Source organism: Typopeltis vanoorti, chromosome 20 (genome assembly GCF_054136105.1).
Source record: "Typopeltis vanoorti isolate ZY-2024b chromosome 20, IOZ_Tvanoo_1.0, whole genome shotgun sequence".
NCBI lineage: Eukaryota > Metazoa > Arthropoda > Arachnida > Uropygi > Thelyphonidae > Typopeltis > Typopeltis vanoorti.
In genome coordinates, this window is record NC_143568.1 from 46,634,692 (window position 1) to 46,657,516 (window position 22,825).

General features: G+C 36.0%; 1 protein-coding gene across 2 annotated transcripts in view; it reads right to left on the reverse strand.

Annotated features, from left to right (window-relative positions):
• Window positions 1–22,825, reverse strand: part of LOC150095409 (SRSF protein kinase 3-like) — a 429,406-nt gene that overhangs the window by 141,036 nt on the left and 265,545 nt on the right. For both annotated transcript variants that reach the window (XM_090410594.1, XM_090410593.1), the window contains exon 10: window positions 20,869–20,968. In XM_090410594.1, coding sequence (XP_090266720.1) covers window positions 20,869–20,968 — 100 coding nt within the window. The remainder of the gene's footprint in view (window positions 1–20,868; window positions 20,969–22,825) is intronic.

Here is a 22,825-nt window from a genome sequence, read left to right on the forward strand (position 1 = left end):
TTATATTATAGCTATAGATATTTCAATACAATAAATCTGAACAAGAAAGTTAGGGACATTTTTGGAATGCTTGGAAACACAGAATGATCAAGAATGTTTTTGTAACACACTGCCACTCAAATGCAATAAATAAATATTAATGTAAAATGAATCGACATATTATCTCCTTTCTGATGAAATTACAATAAATGTACTATAATGTAATTTTACTTTCATGCAGTGCTTTTTTTGTAAAACAAGGTGCTGGTACTTGTTCTTTGCTAGCAGCAAAGATTGAAAATTAAACGGATATGAAAAGAAAAAAAAATTATTTACTGTTATTTTTTATTTTATAGTGTGAAAATGTTTTCGGAATAAGAACAGCAATTTGAGTATATAACATACAGGTTATTAAGCACAAATTCATTGTACAAGTATACAAAATATACATATATAAACAATGTGCAAAATGAAAGACGATTTTAATAAAAATTTAATACAGCAAATATTATCATTATTACTATGTAACACCTCCAAGGAGTACAAAGACTCATCGAGGGAGTGCACCTAATCTACAACTCTCTGTCTCCACCATTCCACCAACCACAAGTACCTTTATCATCTACATCAACTGCCGACAACTACCACTAGTATTTTCACAGACAATCACAAACATTCATGCCAACGGCGGGATTTGAACCCGCAGTTGTTTGGCTGGAGAATGGATATGCTAACCGCTCAGCCAACCAGGCAAATATAAAAAAAAAGTTTTGTAGCAAATATCTTAACAGACACAGTGAAACTAAAGGCAAGTTAGCCAGTCTCATATGGAGGTGAAGGGTTTTTTCTCCTGGAAACTCTGGTTTTTCGTCTCTCAAAACAGGCAAACCGGCCAGTAGAACACACGCAATTTACAGACAAGAATACTTAGGGTAACTGTCTTATCCTCATATTATGGTTGGGAAGTTCAGGAATACTCGGAAGGCTGTGGGTGCTTAAGTGCCTGTTAAAGCCACTGATAGAATAGAATAGAGACATGGAGAAATGTGTACATTTCATTAAATAACTTTATTTAAATACTAGTAAAAGTGTAAAACATTATTGAATATAAACATTTCTAAATGTGTTGCATCTAGAAAAAAAAAAAGAGTTTGCAGATCTTTAGTCACCTGGCAATGGAAATTAAGACCCATAGGTACTATGATGAACATATATTACACTAATTACAAACCACATTATGATGAAACCTGCTATGTCTGAAACCACATGTGAGGTACTGCTATACATGGATTAATTCAATTAGAGTGCTTTATAACACTGAAATATGACAGCTGATCAAAATCAGACCTGACCATAAGTCACTTTGGAAGTAAGTTGACTATAGGAAACCAGTCATGAAATATTATGCTGCACTGTTGTAATACAGCTGACTTTCATTACAGTGAACTTACAGGAATCAAATAAAGTTTATTAGTGTGGATGGTTTGTTATAGTAAATTTCTTTTAGCAGGACACTAATAATATGCAAATTAAGGTAGTATATTTTTTATAATTTGTTAGTCAACAATTTCAGAGGGTAGTGTTTGCTATAGCGAGAGCTGAATATATACCCTCTGTCCAAAAAGAAACCGAACTTTTCTAAAACAGAAGAAACCAGTGGCGCCACCTGTTGTATCTTTTTGTTGTCAAAAGCGGCAACCTTCATTAGTGTTGTGTCAAATGACATTTGTTTCATTAAAAGCCGAGCTATAGTGCCAAGAGTGACAGTGTGTTTTAACGAGTGGTTGGAAAATGAGTTTCAAACAGAGAGCTGCGATTGACTTTGTGTTAAACTTGGTAAAAGTTTTACTGAAATGCATAAAGTGCTTAAAAAAGCATATAGTGATGAATGCTTATCCCATACTCAAGTTTACAAGTGGTTTAAGCGATTTCAAAGTGGTCATGAGATGCTGGAGGATGACGAAAAGCCAGGCAGTCCAAAAACTGGACTGAGCAAACTTAACATTCAAAAAGTGCATGCTTTCATTAAAGAAAACCCGAAATCGTCCATAAGATTGATTGAAGATGAATTGGGGATTCCAAAATCAACTGTGCACAACATTTTGACTGAGAGTTTGGGCCTTCGTAAATTGAATTCGCGATTTGATCCCCACAAATTGACGGATGACCAAAAATGTATCAAATTGAACACCGCAAGAACCTCATTAAACCGCTCATAAGGACCCAAACTTCCTTGAAATGACAAAATATGATGTTTTGAGTATGAGCCCGAAACAAAGCACCAGAGTGCTGAGTGGAAACCACCAGAAGAGGGGTATCTGAAAAAAAGTTGCTTGGAGAAGTCAAAAATAAAGACAATGCTGATTTGTTTCTACGATTGCAAGGGCATTATTCACAAAGAATTCGTTCCGGCTGGCCTAACGGTCAATGGCGAGTTTTATCTCGAAGTTTTGAAGCAATTGATAGCAAGAATTCATAGTGATGCATGTAGCTGATCACTTCTGCACGATAATGCACCACCTCATCATTCGAACACTGTGAGACAGTTTTTGAGCAAAAAAACTCAGTTAGTGTACTGGATCACTTGCCGTATTCTCCTGATTTAGCACCCTGTGACTTCTTTCTCTTCCCCCGACTTCATATGCCGATGAAAAGAAAGTGATGTGACACCACTGAAAACATTCAAGTGGCAGTAACCACAACCCTCAACAGTATCCCAAAAACCAATATAAAAAAACTTATTTAACGAATTAACTGACCATGCCAAACGCTGTATCGAAGCTGAGGGGAAGTATATTGATTGAAATAAATGATTTGAATAATTATAATTGGCCTGTGTTTTATTTTCTATCAAAGCTCGGTTTCTTTTTATACAGAGGGTGTTATTGTTGTCGTCTTGTCCTTTGAAGAGTCTTAGATGTTTCCATGTGCTCCTTGAACTGCTTTGGCTATGTCGATTATTTTGTTTGTATAGAGCTGTTGTTCAGGATTAGGATCTATTTCTTGCAAGGCTGCTGTAATTGCTGGACAGGTAAAGATGTGAGTGGGTGTCAGTTCAGTATTGGGGCAGTTGTTGCAGTTTCTATGTGTTCTCGTATCATCTGTATTGATCTTCATTCCTCTATAATGTCCTGTTCGCAGTCTTGATATCGCGGTGGAGGTCTTTCTGTCAGCATTGACTTCAGGAATTTGATGTTGTATCACTGATTTCAGTGGAATTAATTTAGCTTTCGCTAGTGCATTACCATCAGCAAGAGTTATCATGTGAGTTTCTTAGTTGAGTTCTCTGGCCTCTTTTGCTAATTTATCAGCTGCTTCATTGTAATCAATGCCTACATGACAAGAATCCATTAAAATGCAACTTTTTCCTAAACACTTTAGTTGATTCAAGAGTTTATGGATATCTTGTGTGTGAGCTTGGTTATTGCCATTTTTGATTGCCTCCATAGCTGATCTTGAGTCACTGTAAATTACAATTCCCTCAGATTGTTGAGATGATGATAATTAAGTAGGCTTCGAGTGCTTTATTTATTGCATAAAGTTCGCTGGTAAAATTGGAAGCAATTCTCCCAGACCCAACTTTTATTGAAAGTTTTTCCTTTCGGGAGTAGAAGGAGAACACCAGTGCCTCCATTAATCATATTGGTGTCTGACGATCCATCGGTATAACAAATAACCTGTTTGGAGGATGAAAGAAGGTCGATAGTATTTAGGCCTTTTTCTTTGAGCATTTCTTTTGATTTTTTTTTGCACAGAGTTTGGTAAGGTTTAGATTTATGGAGGTATTTGGAAGTAAAGGACTGGAAAATAGAGGTTCTTTGTTTATGTGGGCATTTAGCTGATCAAGACCTGTTTCTTTCCTGATAGTGTCATCATATTGTAAAGTTGATGATCTATGAAGTCTGCATTTTTGATTCCAATGTTCATAAGTTTTTAGGGAGATATGATCGCTTTTGTAGCTTCTGATATTATTTATGAATTTTATGGTGGCAAATTTTCGTCTGTCCTCCAGCAGGTCGATGTGTATTAGGTTCATATAAATTATATACAGGCAGCCCCCGGTTTACGCCTCAGTTCCGTTCCTGAAAAAACGGGTGTAAACCGAATCGGCATAAAACAAACCCAATTTTAACGGGAGGTATGAAGTTATGTTCTGCACAGTCAAAAAATATGCACATGAAGTATGTGTAACATTATTATATTTAAAGCTTTGATAATACATACATATATATATATTTGTTAAAATAAAATTGTTAATAACGAAAACAAAACAAAATTATATACCAAAAATATGAAACTTCGAAAAGATATTACATATTTCTATGTTGAAGTTCCTGGTTTCGGATCACCTGCATTTTTTTTAAAAAAAGTATCCAGTGTTAACTGCCTAGATTTTCTTTTTCTTTCTTTAAGGAGTTCAGTGTAAGGTCGAATAGATGCGATTACACTCATTTTTATGTTCGCACTCCGCTCCCAATCATGGTCCATTTCACAGAGTTCATCAGTCAATGTCTATATGTTTGCAAGGATACGCTGTAAATCGGCCGTTTTCATATCTCTCGGAGGACGTTCTTTGTTTTCTTTCTCCTCCTTTGGATGTTGACTTAAACGTTCGGCTAATTCTTTTAAGTCTTCATTGGAAAGTGGTTTATCATGGCTCTCTAAGACTTCTGTCACATCTGCAGCTGTAATATCGTACAATCCCACCTCTCGAGCAAGCTTGGTAACATATTCAATAACATTCTCCTTTTACTCTAATTCCTTGAAGTCGTGCATAAATGCTGGAAGAAGTTTTCACCATGCTCCTTTTAAACACTTTGCTGACACATCGTTTCAAGCTGCCTTGATGTTGTTAATGCCCTTCAAAATATCGAATGACCGCAAATAGTCTTTAATAGTTTTTCGTGAAGTGTCCAAGACTCTTACCATTTCCATAAATGTTATACGGAGGTAATAGGCTTTAAAGATTGATATAATCCCCTGATCCATCGGTTGCAAAAGCGATGGATCGGGGGATCATGTTTGGAGGCATGTAAAAAACCTTGACATCCAATGGTGTTCTTACTTCAGCAAGGTTTTGAGGATGTCTAGGGGCATTATCCAAGAGAAGCAATGCCTTGGCTGGCAAATCATTTTCTTTACAGAAGCGAAGCACGGTAGGACAAAAATAATTTGTGTACCAATCTATAAAAACGTCTTTCTTGTTCCATTTCCAATAGGCTGGCAGCATGGCTTTTAGACCCTTGAAGGTGCATGGTGCCTGTGAATGGTACACCAACATTGGTTTAAGCTTCAAAGTTCCAGAGACATTTGCACCCAACAAAAGCATAAGTCTATCTTTTGCAGCTTTAAAACCTGGAGCGGAATGGCAATTTATTCCAGTAGAGCCCAGTCTCATCAACATTAAAAATGAGATCGGGAGGTAACTTCCTTGTTCTATACAGTCTTGAAATTCTTTAGGAAAAGTAGCCACTGCCACAACATCAGCACTTGCTGCCTCACCACATAATATGACACTGTGGCACTTATTTCGAGACTTAAATCTCATGAACCAACCTTTGCTTCCTAAAAATGTTTCTTCACCTCTGATTTTTTAAGATCCTCAAAAATTGTTTTTGCTTTCTCAGTTATAACAACCTGCGTCAGAGGATTGTTTTTCTGATTCAAGTCATCCACCCATAATGATAATAATTTTTCCATTTTTTCATGAAGTTTACCCCTGCTATAACATACATGTTTTGCATTTAGTGCTGCCGTAGATTGTTACACAGACTGTTTTATTCTACCTGCATTTTTCATAATTGTAGTAACAATCGATGGAGGTAAGTTCATACTTCTACAGACATTAGCATGTGTCTGCCCATCTTCCATTCTTCGAATCACCTCCATCTTCTTTTCAAGTGCGATTGATTTCTGTACCTTCTTAACACCAAGTTCTGCTAATTTTTCTGCACTTCTATTATCAGACATGGAATGTAATTACGTACTTTATCAATTTAGATACGTGTAGTAACATAATTGTAGTAACAATCGATGGAGTTAAGTTCATACTTTAGCACGTGTCTGCCCATCTTCCATTCTTCGAATCACCTCTATCTTCTTTTCAAGTGTGATTGATTTCTGTGCCTTCTAAACACCAAGTTCTGGTAATTTTTCTGCACTTCTATTATCAGACATGGTATTTAATTACGTACTTTATCAATTTAGATACGTATGTACGTAAAAAAAAACTAATAGAACAATTGGGTAGATTCAACATTAAAACTAGGTTTGATACATATACGTCGTAGTAGTTCGGTAAACACTCAAACACTAGAGTGGCTGCTAACGTCGTTTCTCAGTCAACCACACTACAGTAAGAAAGTATGCGCAGGCAACCGGCATTATTGTGAGGGCTGCCTGTATTTAGTTTAATCCTTTATCCAAGTGTAAGCAAACAAAGTTTGCGCCTGAAGTATCTTCAGGACTGGGGCAACTCGTGGCAAAGGTGGACTGACTTCACATCACTTGCTTTAGTATCCCATAATGCAAAGCACATCTCCTAGCAGACATGTATAATGCAATGCATTATGGGAAGGGTCACTACCCAGACCGGTTTCGACCTTTATTGAGGTCCCTTCAGTGGGAGCCAGACCTAGAAGTGATACCAAGGTTGAAGCAATGCAGAAGTCATATTTCCATATACAAGTTGCCAAAAGGTGTCACACTTTATTAAATTACTCTGGATTAGAGAAAGATGTTGGAAGTTTTTTTTCACTTGGTTAGACTATAAATTATATATTTAGTTTAATCCTTTATCAAAGTGTAAGCAAACAAAGTTTACACCTGAAGTATCTTCAAGACTGGGACAACTCATGGCAAAAGTGGACTGACTTCACATCACTCGCCTTAGTATTAGGTTCATATCTTGGGGGATATATATACCAGAAAAGGACAATGATTTTAACCTAACTCACATCCATATATTAAAAGTGATTTGGATACTGTCATGTATATAGCTACTTTAGTGTTTTAGATAATTTTTCTTTTATTCCAAGTAAATTTATTCATTTGACTCCTTACTGTTGTTAATTTCCATATTTAATCTGACATCATCACTAAAAACTGTCAAAATAGTTAAAAGGTTTTACTTATTCCAGAGGTTTTCCATTCAGGATGCAGATGTTTGAAATATTCCCACACATTTTGATAATCTTTTTAAGGCTAGTATGAAATTCAGCAAGAAAAAGATTATCAAAATGTGTGGGAATATTTCAAACATCTGCATCCTGAATGGAAAACCTATGGAATAAGTAAAACCTTTTAACTATTTTGACAGTTTTTAGTGAAGATGTCAGATTAAATATGGAAATTAACAACACAATTAGTAAAGCCGATAGAAAGGAGTCAAATGAATAAATTTACTTGGAATAAAAGAAAAATTATCTAAAACACTAAAGTAGCTACATACATGAAAGTATCCAAATCATGGAAGATCGCAACTTAGAAGATCAAGCTGGGAAGAGGAATACTATGAGTGCCTCGACCCCAATAACCTAGAATTTGAGCTTCTGGCCAGGTTTTCTGAAATATGTAGTGTACTTCTGTTAAATTTTTATACTTCCATATCTGGACATTTTTGGTATAATATCATCTACTCAAATTACATTCCCATATTATAGATTTTGATGCTATTTTTTTTTTTAAACCTGGAGAACTGAAATATACTTTTTAATTTTTTTTTTTTTTTTTTTTTTTTTTTTTCAAAGTAAAAAGTCCAGATATCTTTAACTTGACACCTTTATTATTCTGACTTCTTTTGTGGTATTCTTTCAAACTCCATTTCTCAGGTTTTCAATAGCCTTCAGAACATTCTGATATTATATCTAGTCTTTTCATTTTTTACTATTCTCATTAATGTTTCTGAACTGTTAAAAGTCATTAACTGGCACAAATTGTGACAGAGCCTTATCAGAGGTAGTGCCAATTCTCTTCATTCTCATAGCACACAGGCTGATGATCTAATCCCACATACATATTCACATTGAGACTTTGTAATATCCTAAGCACTTTCAGTTCATTTACTTCAATATTCATACTAGTCTCTATTTGAGTGGGATCTACACAGATTGTTTTTCCTGTTTCTATCACATGGTGACTTACTTGATAGGAATGTTCAAAATTTCTTCTTTTCCAGGACCACCTGTAATGTTTTACATCCACCACAGACTTCATTTTTATCTATTCAAAGCTCAATAATGATCAATTCTTATTTCAAAAAATCCCTTCTATATGATTGTATCCTGAAACAGCACAAAGATACAACTATCAGCAGTAGGGATCAGAAGATGTATCCATAACCATGGCTGACACTGTCTCCAATCGAGGGCGCTAGTGTTGTCCTTAGTAGCAGATGCAATACACATGTTACTCAGCAAAGTCACTATTTTTAGTACACATTTGCAAAATTGTGATATAATACATTTGTTGGTATTTTGTTCATTTTTGACTGTGTAGTTAAGTCATATTGTTTAGTCAAATATTATTAAGTGATATACTTTTCAGAATCATTTTTTGTTATGGCACTGATACATGTGAAAAAAAATGGCGACCAAGACATTGATGCTGACTGATACCAACATGTAGGATTTCGAGCAATGTATCATGTGTTTAATGTATTCCTTGCTGAGAGTGAATGGTTTCTGGTATGAGAGCAAGAATGTAAAATATTTGTTGAAAATGTTTTATAAGCGAGTATAAGAAATACAAGTCATGAAAGAATGAAGTGACTGATAATAAGGATATAAGACAGGACTGTCAAAGTGTTGTGGAGAATGTAGCAGAAGCAGTGAATGATAGTGCACAAAATATGAATGAGAGTGGTTAAAAGTAATAACGAGGATGATAAGACGCTATAAAAAAATTGTACGCCTACGTGGACTCTGACAAAATGCGAGCTTGAGCGAGTGAAGAAACGATTGGCATGTTGTACAGAAGGATGGAGAATGAAAGAAAGAGAAAATGGGAAAAGCATACAAGTGTGAGAAAAGAGAGAGTACCATATGATGATTCGATGATAAGATAATGCAGAGGTATACTTAATGAGAAAGTCATGAAAGCATGTTTTCCAGATGCAAAGATAAAGGATGTTGTGATACTGAGTATGAAGAAGAAGAATGAAGCGAATGAGTTAATTGTTTTGGCTGGCACAAATGATTTGAATGGTGAAATATATGCAATGAGAAAAGATATGAAAGTCAAAGCAAAAATGAAGACTAAGAAAGTAAAGATTGTGGGTCTGCTTCTTCGGTATTATAGAACAGAACTGAGGACCATGACTGGAAATAAGTCAATGAGAAGATTGTTCATGAGGAATGGTGCATAGTTTATTGCTGACTGGAGTGAATTTGGTGGACAAAAGGATGTGCCTTATACAGTTATACAGCTGTATAGCGAATGCGAAGAACTGACCAGGGCTTCTGACCTAATGTCCAATCCTCACTTTATCATGGTGCACCCTATTGGGTATCTACTTGGATACTGAACAAACGAGGATGGGCTGGCAATTTGGGATTTAGCCGGCCAAATTGTATTCTTATTGGTTTAAACCAATATACAAAATGATGGTACAACATGACAAAATTCCATGCCGGCTGGGGCATTGCCCAGTTAAACAAGGGCCCCCATTGTTTTCGTCAGGGAACCAGGGCAAACAGCGAAAAGTCAGCTACTGGAACAAATCTGAAAACACACCCCAACTCAACATCACCACAGTTAAAGATCAGTACTATCAACATAAGAAGCCTGAATGGCAAAGAAATGGAGCTAGCTGAGGAATTAGATAAGTACCAGATCGACATAATAGGGGTGACTGAAATAAAAAAGACAAAAACTGGTGAGATCTTTCTGAGCAATAAATACAAAATGTTATATTCAGGCAATGACAATCAAGGAAAAGAAGGAGTAGCCATAGTATTAAACTCAAAATACGCGGCTAATCTTCTTGAATGGCAGTCAGTCTCACGTAGAGTAAGGTGGGCAAATATGAGAATGGGGAACTGGACAATGAGACTTATTTGTGCTTATGGTCCCACAGAAGGTTCTACTAAAGTAGAAGTGGAGGAATTTTTTGACGCTTTACAAAAAAACAACTGACACAATGAAAAAGGAAAAGTTGGTCCTTGTTGGGGATCTAAATAGCAGAGTAGAAAATGACTGAGAGACAAACAGAAATATTTTGGAAAAATTTGGAGAAAAGAGCAAAGCTAATAATAATGGCAAATATCTGTTGGATTTCTGCTCAGGACATGGACTGGTTATTACTAACACCACGTTCCAACATAAAAATGTGCACAAATTCACATGGAGAGAAGAGGCAAGGATTAAGAAAAGTCTCATGGGCTATGTTATTGTTGATAGTGATGTTTTCTCCCTGGTGCAGGACACAACAGTGTACACAGGATTTGAAATTGGAAGTGATCATTATTTAGTCTTGAGTAGGATAAAATTCAAATTTCATATTGAAAAGAATAATATATAAGAAAGTTTTAAAGCGAATAAAAGTTTAGCAGCTCTCAGATGTGAACTATAGACTAAAATACACAAAGATTATTGAAGAAAAAATGAAAGAGTTTGAGAACAGGAATCACACCTTGGAGATTCAGTGGCAAAGCTTGAAGAAAGCGATGCTTGATTCAGCCAGAGAGGCATGTGGTGAGGTTGTGTGCAAGGATAAGAAAAATTAGAACTCCATGGCAGACACAGGAAGTTAAAGAAGAAAGCATATCAAAAGTTCCTAGCAAATAAGTCAGCCTGTGCTCTTAGAGAATACAAAGACAAATGTAAGAAAGCAAAACACTGTGTAAAACTAGCTAATCAAAAGTCATGGGAGGACTTTGGCAAGAATATAGAAAATAAATATCAAGAAGGTGGCAAAATATTCTGGAGGTTGTTGAAGAAGAAGAATGTAGGAAAGAGTGCTGTAAAAGGAGTTAGAGATGATAAAGGTGATATGAAAACGGGAGAAAAAGATATCCTTGAAGTATGGAGTAAATACTTTGAAAAATTGCTAAATGAAACAAGCAGTGATGACAGCACAGTGGTAAAAAACACTGACCAGGCATGCAGTCAGGAATACATATCCATACTTGAAGTAGAAAAAGCCATCAAAGGCTTGAAATGTAAAAAGGCAGCAGGAGTAGATGATATTCGACCAGAAATGCTGAAGTATGGTGGTATAAAAGTCTTACAGTGGCTGCACTGCATAGTTCAGAAAGCCTGGACAGAGGGACGAATTCCCGATGATTGGAGTAGAGCTCTCTCATAGTACCCATATATAAAAAGGGAAATAAAACTGACTTTGAGAATTACACAGAGGTATTTCCCTACTGAGTGTTCCTAGCAAGATCTATGCAAGTATACTTGAGAAACGGTTGAGAAGAATTGTGGAAGAAAAGCTTGGTGAAGAACAAGCTGGATTCAGGCCAAATAGAGGCTGTCAGGATCAGATCTTCACTTTACGACAAATAGTTGAGAAAGCATGGGAATATAACAAAGATCTATATTTAAGTTTTGTCGATTTGGAAAAGGCATATGACAAGGTGCCAAGAGAGAAACTATTCATTACGCTACAGTTATATGGTGTCAATGGGGCATTATATCAAGCAATACTTAGTCTTTATTTTAGTTGTAAGTCAGCAGTTAGAATTACAGGAATTACAGGAAGATGGTTTAATGTTAAATCTGGTGTGAGACAAGGATGTACATTATCCCCTCTGTTATTCATTATCAATACGGATCATATTATGAAGGAAAGTGGTATTAAACATATCAAAATTGGAGATGTTAATGTCAGCTCTTTGCTTTATGCGGATGATGTTATACCTCTAAATAAATCTGCTACAAGTCTGCAAGATTCTCTGACTAAATTGAATAAATGTTGCAATAAATATTGTATGAAGGTCAGAATTAAAAAGACAAAGACAATGAAAATAGGCAGAATCATTAAAAATGTCAACTGTGTTGTGAATGGAGAACTTGTGGAACAAGTAAAACATTTCAGCTACTTAGGCACGATTTTTAGTGAAGATGGTAAATTAAATATAGAAATAGACAACAGAATCAGCAAAGCTGGTATGGTGGGAAGTCAAATGAATAAATTCATATGGAATAAGAGAGAAATTAGATGGAACACTAAATTAGCTGTATAGAAGAGTGTTCAAACCAGTTTTAACTTATGGATCTGAGAGCTGGGGCAGAAGTAAAACACTTGACAAAATATTACAGACCGCACATATGAGAGTCCTGAGAAAGATTACAGGCGTGAACAGATGGCATCAATGGCAATATCATATTAAAAACAAAGATTTTTTTTTTTTAAAAAAAAAAATAACGAAACCTGTGGTGCGTTCATAATTAGAAGAAACACAAGTATAAACCACAGTGAAAATTATTTAATTGTAAATATTTCATCCTAAGTACCTTAGAACATCATCAGTACAGTATTTAAACAAAATTAGGAATAACATAGTTAGGGCGCATGATTACAATAGAATCTCATGAAAACGTGCATAACGTGCTATCATCATCATCAAATTCCTGCCATGTACCCTCAAGGGGGTATACAGGATATGACAGTACTACATGAAAAATTTACATCATTACTAACTTCCTATCTACAATTTTCCTCCAAATCAGTCTGTTACTTGTCAAGATTCCAACATTATCAGATCTTATATTTCTATCGTCTAACGCACTTTGTACAGTATCAATCCACCTATATCTTGGTCTTCCTCTGGGTCGTTTTCCTGCCAACCTGGCAGAGAACACTTGTTTTGCTAATCTTTCTTCTCCCATTCTATTTAAGTGACCATACCACCTGAGATTAGCTCTGCTAATGCATTCATGGATGCTGACAATATCAAGTTCTTTCCTAATATTCTCATTTTTAATATGATATTGCCATTGATGCCATCTGTTCACGCCTCTAATCTTTCTCAGGACTCTCATATCTGCGGTCTCTAGTCTTTGGTCAAGCGTTTTACTTCTGACCCAGTTCTCAGATCCATAAGTTAAAACTGGTTTGAACACTGTCTTGTATACAGCTAATTTAGTGTTCCGACTAATTTCTCTCTTATTCCATATGAATTTATTCAATTGACTTCCCACCATACCAGCTTTGCTGATTCTGTTGTCTATTTCTATATTTAATTTACCATCTTCAGTAAAAATCGTGCCTAAGTAACTGAAATGTTTTACTTGTTCCACAGGTTCTCCATTCACAACACAGTTGACATTTTCAATGATTCTGCCTATTTTCATTGTCTTTGTCTTTTTATTGCTGACCTTCATACCATATCTATTATAACAGCTATTCAATTTAGTCAGAGAATCTTGCAGACTTGTAGCGGATTTATTTAGAAGTATAACATCATCCGCATAAACCAAAGAGCTGACATTAACATCTCCAATTTTGATATCATGTTTAATACCACTTTCCTTCAAAATTTGATCCATATAGATAATGAATAACAGAGGGGATAATGTACATCCTTGTCTCACACCAGATTTAACATTAAACCATCTTCCTGTACTTCCTTCAATTCTAACTGCTGACTTACAACTCAAATAAAGACTAAGTATTGCTTGATATAATGCCCCATTGACACCATATAACTGCAGCGTATTGAATAGCTTCTCTCTTGACACCTTATCATATGCCTTTTCCAAATCGACAAAACTTAAATGCAGATCTTTGTTATATTCCCATGCTTTCTCAACTATTTGTCGTAAAGTGAAGATCTGATCCTGACAGCCTCTATTTGGCCTGAATCCAGCTTGTTCTTCACCAAGCTTTTCTTCCACAATTCTTCTCAACCGTTTCTCAAGTATACTTGCATAGATCTTGCCAGGAACACTCAGTAGGGAAATACCTCTGTAATTCTCACATTCAGGTTTATTTCCCTTTTTATATATGGGTACTATGAGGGCTCTACTCCAATCATCGGGAATTAGTCCCTCAGTCCAGGCTTTCTGAACTATGCAGTGCAGCCACTGTAAGACTCTTATACCACCATACTTCAGCATTTCTGGTCGAATATCATCTACTCCTGCTGCCTTTCCACATTTCAAGCCTTTGATGGCTTTTTCTACTTCAAGTATAGATATGTATTCCTGACTGCATGCCTGGTCAGTGTTTTTTTATCACTGTGCTGTCATCACTGCTTGTTTCATTTAGCAGTTTTTTCAAAGTAATTACTCCATACTTCAAGGATATCTTTTTCTCCTGTTTTCATGTCACCTTTATCATCTCTAACTCCTTTTACAGCACTCTTTCCTCCATTCCTAAGCTTCTTCAACAACCTCCAGAATATTTTGCCACTTTCTTGATATTTATTTTCTATATTCTTGCCAAAGTCCTCCCATGACTTTTGTTTAGCTAGTTTTACACACTGTTTAGCTTTCTTACATTTGTCTCTGTATTCTGTAAGAGTAAAAGCTGACTTATTTGCCAGGAACTTTTGATATGCTTTCTTCTTTTCCTTCATTGCCTCTTTAACTTCCTGTGTCCAGCAGGGAGTTCTGATTTTTTTATCCATGCACACAACCTCACCATATGCCTCTCTGGCAGAATCAATCAATGTTTTCTTCAGAGTTTGCCACTGAATCTCCAAGGTTTGATTCCTGTTCTCAAACTCTCTTTCATTTTCTTTTGAATAATATTTCTGTATTTTAGTCTACAGTTCACATCTGAGAGCTGCTCAACTTTTATTCGCTATAAAACTTTCTTACATGTTATTCTTTTCAATATGAAATTCAATTTTATCCTGCTCAAGACTAAATAGTGATCGCTTCCAATTTCAAATGCTCTGTACACTCTGGTGTCCTGCACCAGGGAGAAAACATCACTATCAACAATAACATAGGCAATGAGACTTTTCTTATTCCTAGCCTCTTCTCTCCATGTGAATTTGTGCACATTTTTATGTTGGAACATGGTGTTAGTAATAACCAGTCCATGTCCTGAGCAGAAATCCAACAGATATTTGCCATTACTATTAGCTTTGCTCTTTTCTCCAAATTTTCCCAAAATATTTTTATATGTCTCACAATCATTTCCTACTCTGCTATTTAGATCCCCAATAAGGACCAACTTTTCCTTTTTCATTGTGTCAGTTGCTTTTTCTAAAGCGTCAAAAAATTCCTCCACTTCTACCTTAGTAGAACCTTCTGTGGGACCATAGGCACAAATAAGTCTCATTGTCCAGTTTCCCATTCTCATATTTGCCCACATTACTCTACTTGAGACTGACTGCCATTCAAGAAGATTAGCCTCATATTTTCTGTTGAATACTATGGCTACTCCTTCTTTTCCTTGATTGTCATTGCCTGAATATAACATTTTGTATTTATTGCTCAGAAAGATCTCACCAGTTTTGGTCTTTTTTGTATCAGTCACCCCTATTATGTCGATCTGGTACTTATCTAATTCCTCAGCTAGCTCCATTTCTTTGCCATTCAGGCTTCTTACGTTGATAGCACCGATCTTTAACTCTGGTGATGTTGAGTTGGGGTTTGTTTTTAGATTTGTTCGAGTAGCTGACTTTTTGCTGTTCGCCCTGGTTCCCTGGCAAAAACAACGGGGGCCTTGTTTAACCGGGCTACGCCCCAGCCGGCATGAAATTTTGTCATGTTGTACTATCATTTTTTAATTTGGTTTAACCAATAAGAATACAATTTGGTCGGCTAAATCCCAAATTGCCAGCCCATCCTCGTTCTTTCAGTATCAAAGTATATACCCAACAGGGTGCACCACGAGAAGGTGAGGATTGGACATTAGGTCAGAAGCCCTGGTCGGTTCTCCGCATTCCTTTAAAGGCTATGTGGAGGTCTCCTCTCAGTTATAAAGTTTTGACCCTTAAGCACCCCCTGAATAACCTGCTAAAGTAGTACAAAAAAAAAAAGTTAATTATTTAACACAGTTTTGTATGATAATTTCCCATACATCTTCCTGTGGTCTCCCTGGTCTATAGCAGCACCCAACAATGTATTTTGTCCTATTTGCCTCTGTCTCACACCAGACAGCCTCAAATAAGCCATCTCCCTTTTTTTTTTTTTTTTTTTTTGTACTACTTTAGCACGTTATGCACGTTTTCATGAGATTCTATTGTAATCATGCGCCCTAACTGTATGTTATTCCTAATTTTGTTTAAATACTGTACTGATGATGTCCTAAGATACTTAGGATAAAATATTTACAATTAAATAATTTTCACTGTGGTTTATGTGTGTGTTTCTTCTAATTAAAAACAAAGATATTGAAAGAACTTGACATTGTCAGCATCCAGGAATGGATTAGCAGAGCTAATTTCAGGTGGTATGGTCACTTAAACAGAATGGGCGAAGAAAGATTAGCAAAACAAGTGTTCTCTGCCAGGACAGACTACATTTAAATGGTTTTGTAGTTAGATGCTTGGGGAAAGTGTTGTTTAGTGAAAGTGTGAAACCAGCGAAACTAGATATGAAATCAAGCATGCATCTGCCCACCCCTGTGATAAATGAGCACATGTACTGTAAGATTATGCAATGCTGAATGGGATTTCAAAGGTCTCCAATTTGAATGAGTTGGCAATGACATTACACAAGCGTAAATATGAGTACAAAGGGATGTTGAAATGCATGTACACAAATGCAAGAAGTATCAGGAATAATAAGGGTGAGGAGTTTTTGGAATTGGTAAGATCAACTTGACTTTGGCCAAAAGTTATAGCACCACTAAGACCTGGTTGAATGAAAATGATCTAGTTACAGGGATAGAATGTAAAGGGTATTTTCTACGAGGATAGAAGAAACAGGACATGAGGAGTGGTACTGCTGATGATAGCTGAAGAATTACAACCAACAAAATTAGAAGTTAAAGAGGATATTAGGTCTGAGGGAGATGGCTTATTTGAGGCTGTCTGGTGTGAGACAGAGGCAAATAGGACAAAATACATTGTTGGGTGCTGCTATAGACCAGGGTGACCACAGGAAGATGTAGATGCCATGTATCAGCACATTAGCATAATGAGTGTTTGCTGAACAATTATTATTGGAGACTAACTATGGGGACATCAACTGGAAGGAGGAAAGGGGCATGGCAAGATGTAAGTGTGATTTATACAGTTGCTAAGGGATAATTACATGAAACAACATAAGGGTTTGAGAGTGTTGGATCTGATAATAGCATCAGAAGATGTATCCATAACCAAAATAGACAATCTGCCTCCAATTGGGGAGAATGACCATGTGATCTAGTTCTAGGAAATTGCCAAACATGTGGAGTGAAGGGGTTTATGTTCAACTATAAAGCTAGTGATTATGAGAGACCCAGGAGTCACATCTTGGAACAGTACCATGGCTTGAGAAGCTACAAGGAAAGAATGTCAGAAGGGCATGGCAAGTGGTCAAAGATTGTTTGAGAGTAGCAGTATCAGACTGAATACTCAAGGTCAGGAAGATAAAACAAGTTTTAAGTGGACGAGTAGCAATCAGCATACGTACAAGCAGTACAAAAAAGCAAGCAAGAAAGGGGACTAGTATGACAAGGAAAGACAAATCAGACTACGAGAGAGAATTAGTTAAACAGGCCAAAGTAAACCAGGAAGAGTTTTTTCGTTATGTAGCAAGTAAGAGGAATAATGACTAACAGAGGTAACAGACCAAATATATCGGGGTGGTTATTAAAGAATTGGAAAAGTTACCGAAAAGTAAAATACAACAGTGGGTGGCCATGTTGTATTTTGCCAAAAGTTAGCCAAAATAAAACCAATATCCATGAACTCACATTGATTTATATATTTTGGGAAAAAAAAAAAAAAAAAAAAAAAAAAAAAATATATATATATATATATATATATATATTTATAAAAATAAATTTAACTGACTAGAACCCGAGAAAGTATAACAAAAACCTTTAATACATCACAACTAGTTTCATCGGTGATCCGACTTCTTCAGGTGAGAAATAAAAACATAAGACATAAAATAACACGGTAAAAAATGAACTTTACAGCTTAATAAAAAGCAGAATAATAACAGTCATATTTGAATAGGTGACCGCGTGCTACCGTTGGCATGAGTAGAATGTGTGCGACAGCTAATTTTTGAGCGCCAGTACTGGATTACTGCGCTATGGGAATCGGGTAAATTGTAGCTAAGATTATTGTTTAAATGTGAAGGGTCCAGAACTATTTCTTTTGATTCGATGATTCTTCTTTCGAATTCATCCTTGCAAATATATAAATTAGTAGTGCGTTCCCAATCAACTTGATGTGGCTGTTCTTCAAGGTTAGAGTTTGCCGAGAAAAGGACATGACTGGAAAGGGCGCTCGCTCGTGCTCTACTGTAGGAGATGTCACGTCTATGTTCCTCAAGACGAAGTGAAACAGATTTGTCTGTCTGGCCAAAATAAGGTCGACCACAGTTGCACAAAACTTTATAAACACCAGGAAAATGCAGATGGTTGTGTTTTGGTTTTGGTCGACTCAGAAAAGAACGAAGTTTTGGCAGCGTAGTATAGTCGGTCTTTATGTTGAATTTTTTCAGAATCTTAGCTAGTTTTGGGGTAAGAGTGCTGATAAAAGGCAACTGTATATGAGTGATTGGGTTGGAGTCATCTTCTTGTCGAGGATGTTGGCGTGGTCTCAAGCGTTTAGTGATGTTACGAGACGAATATCCATTATTTAAGAAGGTGTTTTTCAGGAAGTTAAGCTCTGTTTGAAGGTCTTCTTCTGTGGAAATGAGACATCTTGCTCGATGGGCGAGGGTGGAGATGATGCCCAGTTTCTGAGGTGGGAAGTGATGAGAAGAACCATGTAAATATCTATCAGTGTGGGTGGTTTTTCGAAAAATTGAAAATTTAAGACAGTCAGGAAATCTACTGATCTTTAGATCCAAGAAGGGGAGAACGCCGTTAACCTCTAGTTCAGATGTGAATTTAATGTTTTGATGTTGGTTATTTAAATGGTTTAGGAAGTTTTGCAGTTCCTCTAAACTATGTCCCCAAATAAGGAAGACGTCATCGATGTAACGTAACCACAGTTTAGGTTTCAAAGTAGCTGAGGAAATAGCTTTCTCTTCAAAATCTTCTAGAAAAAAATTAGCTAAGACTGGAGATAGAGGGCTGCCCATAGCTAAACCGCTAGTTTGTTTGTATATTTTCTCTTCGTAGCAGAAATAGCCGGAATTGATGCAGTGAGTTAGAAGAGCGAACACTTTTTTAGAAACCTTGTCCTTAAGAAGACTCAGAACTTCATCTGTAGGAACATTCGTAAACAAAGATACGATGTCAAAACTCACCATTCTGTCCGAGTCTAAAAGATTCAAATTTTTTATTTTTGAGATGAAATCTTCAGAGTTTTTGATGAAGGAAGAAGAATTGCCAACTAAATGTTTTAAAGAAGCTGCAAGATATTTAGACAGATTGTATGTAGGTGAGTCAATCCCTTCCACAATAGGTCTTAAAGGGGTGTCAACCTTATGGATCTTAGGAGTCATCTTCTCGACAAGAAGATGACTCCAACCCAATCACTCATATACAGTTGCCTTTTATCAGCACTCTTACCCCAAAACTAGCTAAGATTCTGAAAAAATTCAACATAAAGACCGACTATACTACGCTGCCAAAACTTCGTTCTTTTCTGAGTCGACCAAAACCAAAACACAACCATCTGCATTTTCCTGGTGTTTATAAAGTTTTGTGCAACTGTGGTCGACCTTATTTTGGCCAGACAGACAAATCTGTTTCACTTCGTCTTGAGGAACATAGACGTGACATCTCCTACAGTAGAGCACGAGCGAGCGCCCTTTCCAGTCATGTCCTTTTCTCGGCAAACTCTAACCTTGAAGAACAGCCACATCAAGTTGATTGGGAACGCACTACTAATTTATATATTTGCAAGGATGAATTCGAAAGAAGAATCATCGAATCAAAAGAAATAGTTCTGGACCCTTCACATTTAAACAATAATCTTAGCTACAATTTACCCGATTCCCATAGCGCAGTAATCCAGTACTGGCGCTCAAAAATTAGCTGTCGCACACATTCTACTCATGCCAACGGTAGCACGCGGTCACCTATTCAAATATGACTGTTATTATTCTGCTTTTTATTAAGCTGTAAAGTTCATTTTTTACCGTGTTATTTTATGTCTTATGTTTTTATTTCTCACCTGAAGAAGTCGGATCACCGATGAAACTAGTTGTGATGTATTAAAGGTTTTTGTTATACTTTCTCGGGTTCTAGTCAGTTAAATTTATTTTTATAAATGTATACATCCCGAGTAAATCCTAATTTCAACAATATATATATATATATATATATATATATAAAAATGTAGTACTTCTCTTTTATCTTTAAGTTTTAATATTCATTATTAATGGATTCAAATTTTGCATGCCATCAGATATAAAATAAGCCAATTACTACTATAGATAATTGGTTTATTTCTATTTTACATTACTGTAAAATAAGAATACAATAAATAATTCAAATAAAATATGTTACTACATGAATAACTGGTCATTTTGTGCTGTGCTTGAGTATGTGTTAAATATTTTTATAATGTCTGCGAATTCTATCTTCTTACCAATCTATGATGAAATCATTCATGATTAACCAAACAAATTGCAATGACCAGCATGACCCAATAAAAGTGATAAGTGAGGTAAAAATAAACAAATAAATAAACATTTATGAAAACAGAATAACATTACTTTAATGAAATTGACAAATCTACTCCTCTGAGTTAACTAAAAATTCTCTTGCCATGGATGAGTGGATAAGCATGTTTTTCAAGCTCAGTATATATTATATTATATAAAAGAGCAGGGGTGTAAATAAATAAGGTAAAATAAAAATGAAGTACTTACAATTTAATTCGGAATTTTCACCTGAGCTGCCATTATATCTGTTTTCATCTGGGGTCGCATCTTCTTCATCTTTCTCCTTTTCTTCTTCTACTGCTCTTTCCTGAAAATGAAATTATTTTCAAATATTTGCTAGTTTTAACAAGCAATGATCGCAAATAATCAGAAAGTTATATTCCTTAATAACATTCTCTATTATAGAACAATTTTTGGCATACTGTAGACACTTTTTTAGCCATTAAGGAGTGATTCACAAAAACTTGCAATGAAAAACTGTATAATTCTTGTAAAATGCCATTAAAAGCAGATTCCTTGTTGTTATGTGCCATCCAATCATTTTCAACTATTGGTGAGTTTGTGAACAAAGGCTCTCCATCCGACCCTCTTGTCCTTTCTTTCAGCAATTGTAAGTTCTCTTATGTTGCCCATCCAACTCTTTTGTGATCTTCCTCTTCTTCCCATTCCCCCAATCTACCCAACATAACTATCTTTTCCAATGATTCATCCGCATGCATAATATGTTCAAAGTACATCAACTTCTGTTTAGCGATCACCTCCAAGGAGCATCATCTTTATACTCTCTAAAACCTTATTGGTCATTCTTGCAGTCCATGGGATTCTTAATAGTCTCCTCCATGTCCATAATTCAAATGAATCAATTTGCTTTGTGTCTTTCTTCTTAATAATACAGCTTTCACATCCACATATCACCATTCGAAATACCATTGCTTTGATAATTTTAACTTTTGTAACCTTACTCACACCTTTCTTCTATTTAATCAATAGAATAAATCGCTCGAGATCTTCATTAGTTTCTGCTATAAGAGTTCCATCATCTGCATAGCTTAAATAATTGATTGTTCTGCCACCAATCTTAATTCCAGCTGGTCTTTGCCTAAGTTAGCCATTCTCATAATATATTCACTATAAATATTTAAAAGATAAGTCAACCTTTGGATGAACCTTCCCAACATCTCGAATGCTTCAGAAGAAAAAGAATTTCAAAGAATACAATGTCACCACATTAAAAAAATTTGAAAGTTTACAAAAGAACTCAGCTTCCAAACCTCAACTACCTCTCAACACAGTAATAAACCTATCATCCCTTACCTTGAAGCAATCGGCACACTTGCGCGTGTCCACAACTTTGCTATATCACCTAAAAAGATCCTTGCAGAAGAAACAATGATACAGGTACAATGATATATACACACAACATTCCCAACCATATTGCCAACAATATCAGACTGGATGTAGCTAGTGTTCTAACCCAAGTCAAACTACCAAAAAGCAACCTATCAAAGGAAGAATTCAAAGCTCTGCAAAAAATGAAAAGCAACAACAACAACAACAAAAAAGTAATTACTAAAGCAGATAACGGAAATGCCACTGTGACGCTAAACCAATCAGATTATACAGGTGAGCTTGCCTCTTTCTTTTTAGATCGTTCTACCTACCTCCCTACAGAACATGATCCCACTAGCAATAAATCAGAACACTCCATAGGCTCCTTAACACTACAGATTAAAATCTTTTAATTCTAGATATATGGACTACCAAAAATACATAAGCAAAATGTACCATTACGTCCCATTGTGAATGACAGTGATTCCCCCACATACAAATTAGCCAAATTGCTCACACAATATACTGCAACACACTTTCACACACAAAAAACTCAGCCCACTTTAAAGCCAGTATAGAAAACCTCTCACTCCAACACACTGACAATGGTCAGTTTTGATATCTCCTCATCATTCACCAATGTCCCAATCAAAGTTACCTTAGACCTCATCCAAGCCAAATTTCCTCCCAATATTTCAGTTCACCATGAACTCAAGATATTTTGTTTGGCATGGAAAATTCCACAAACAGATAGAGGGGACAGCCATGGGTTCTCCACTCTCACACCACTGGCCAACTTCTTTATACTGACCTTTGAAGAAAAAGCCTTAAACTC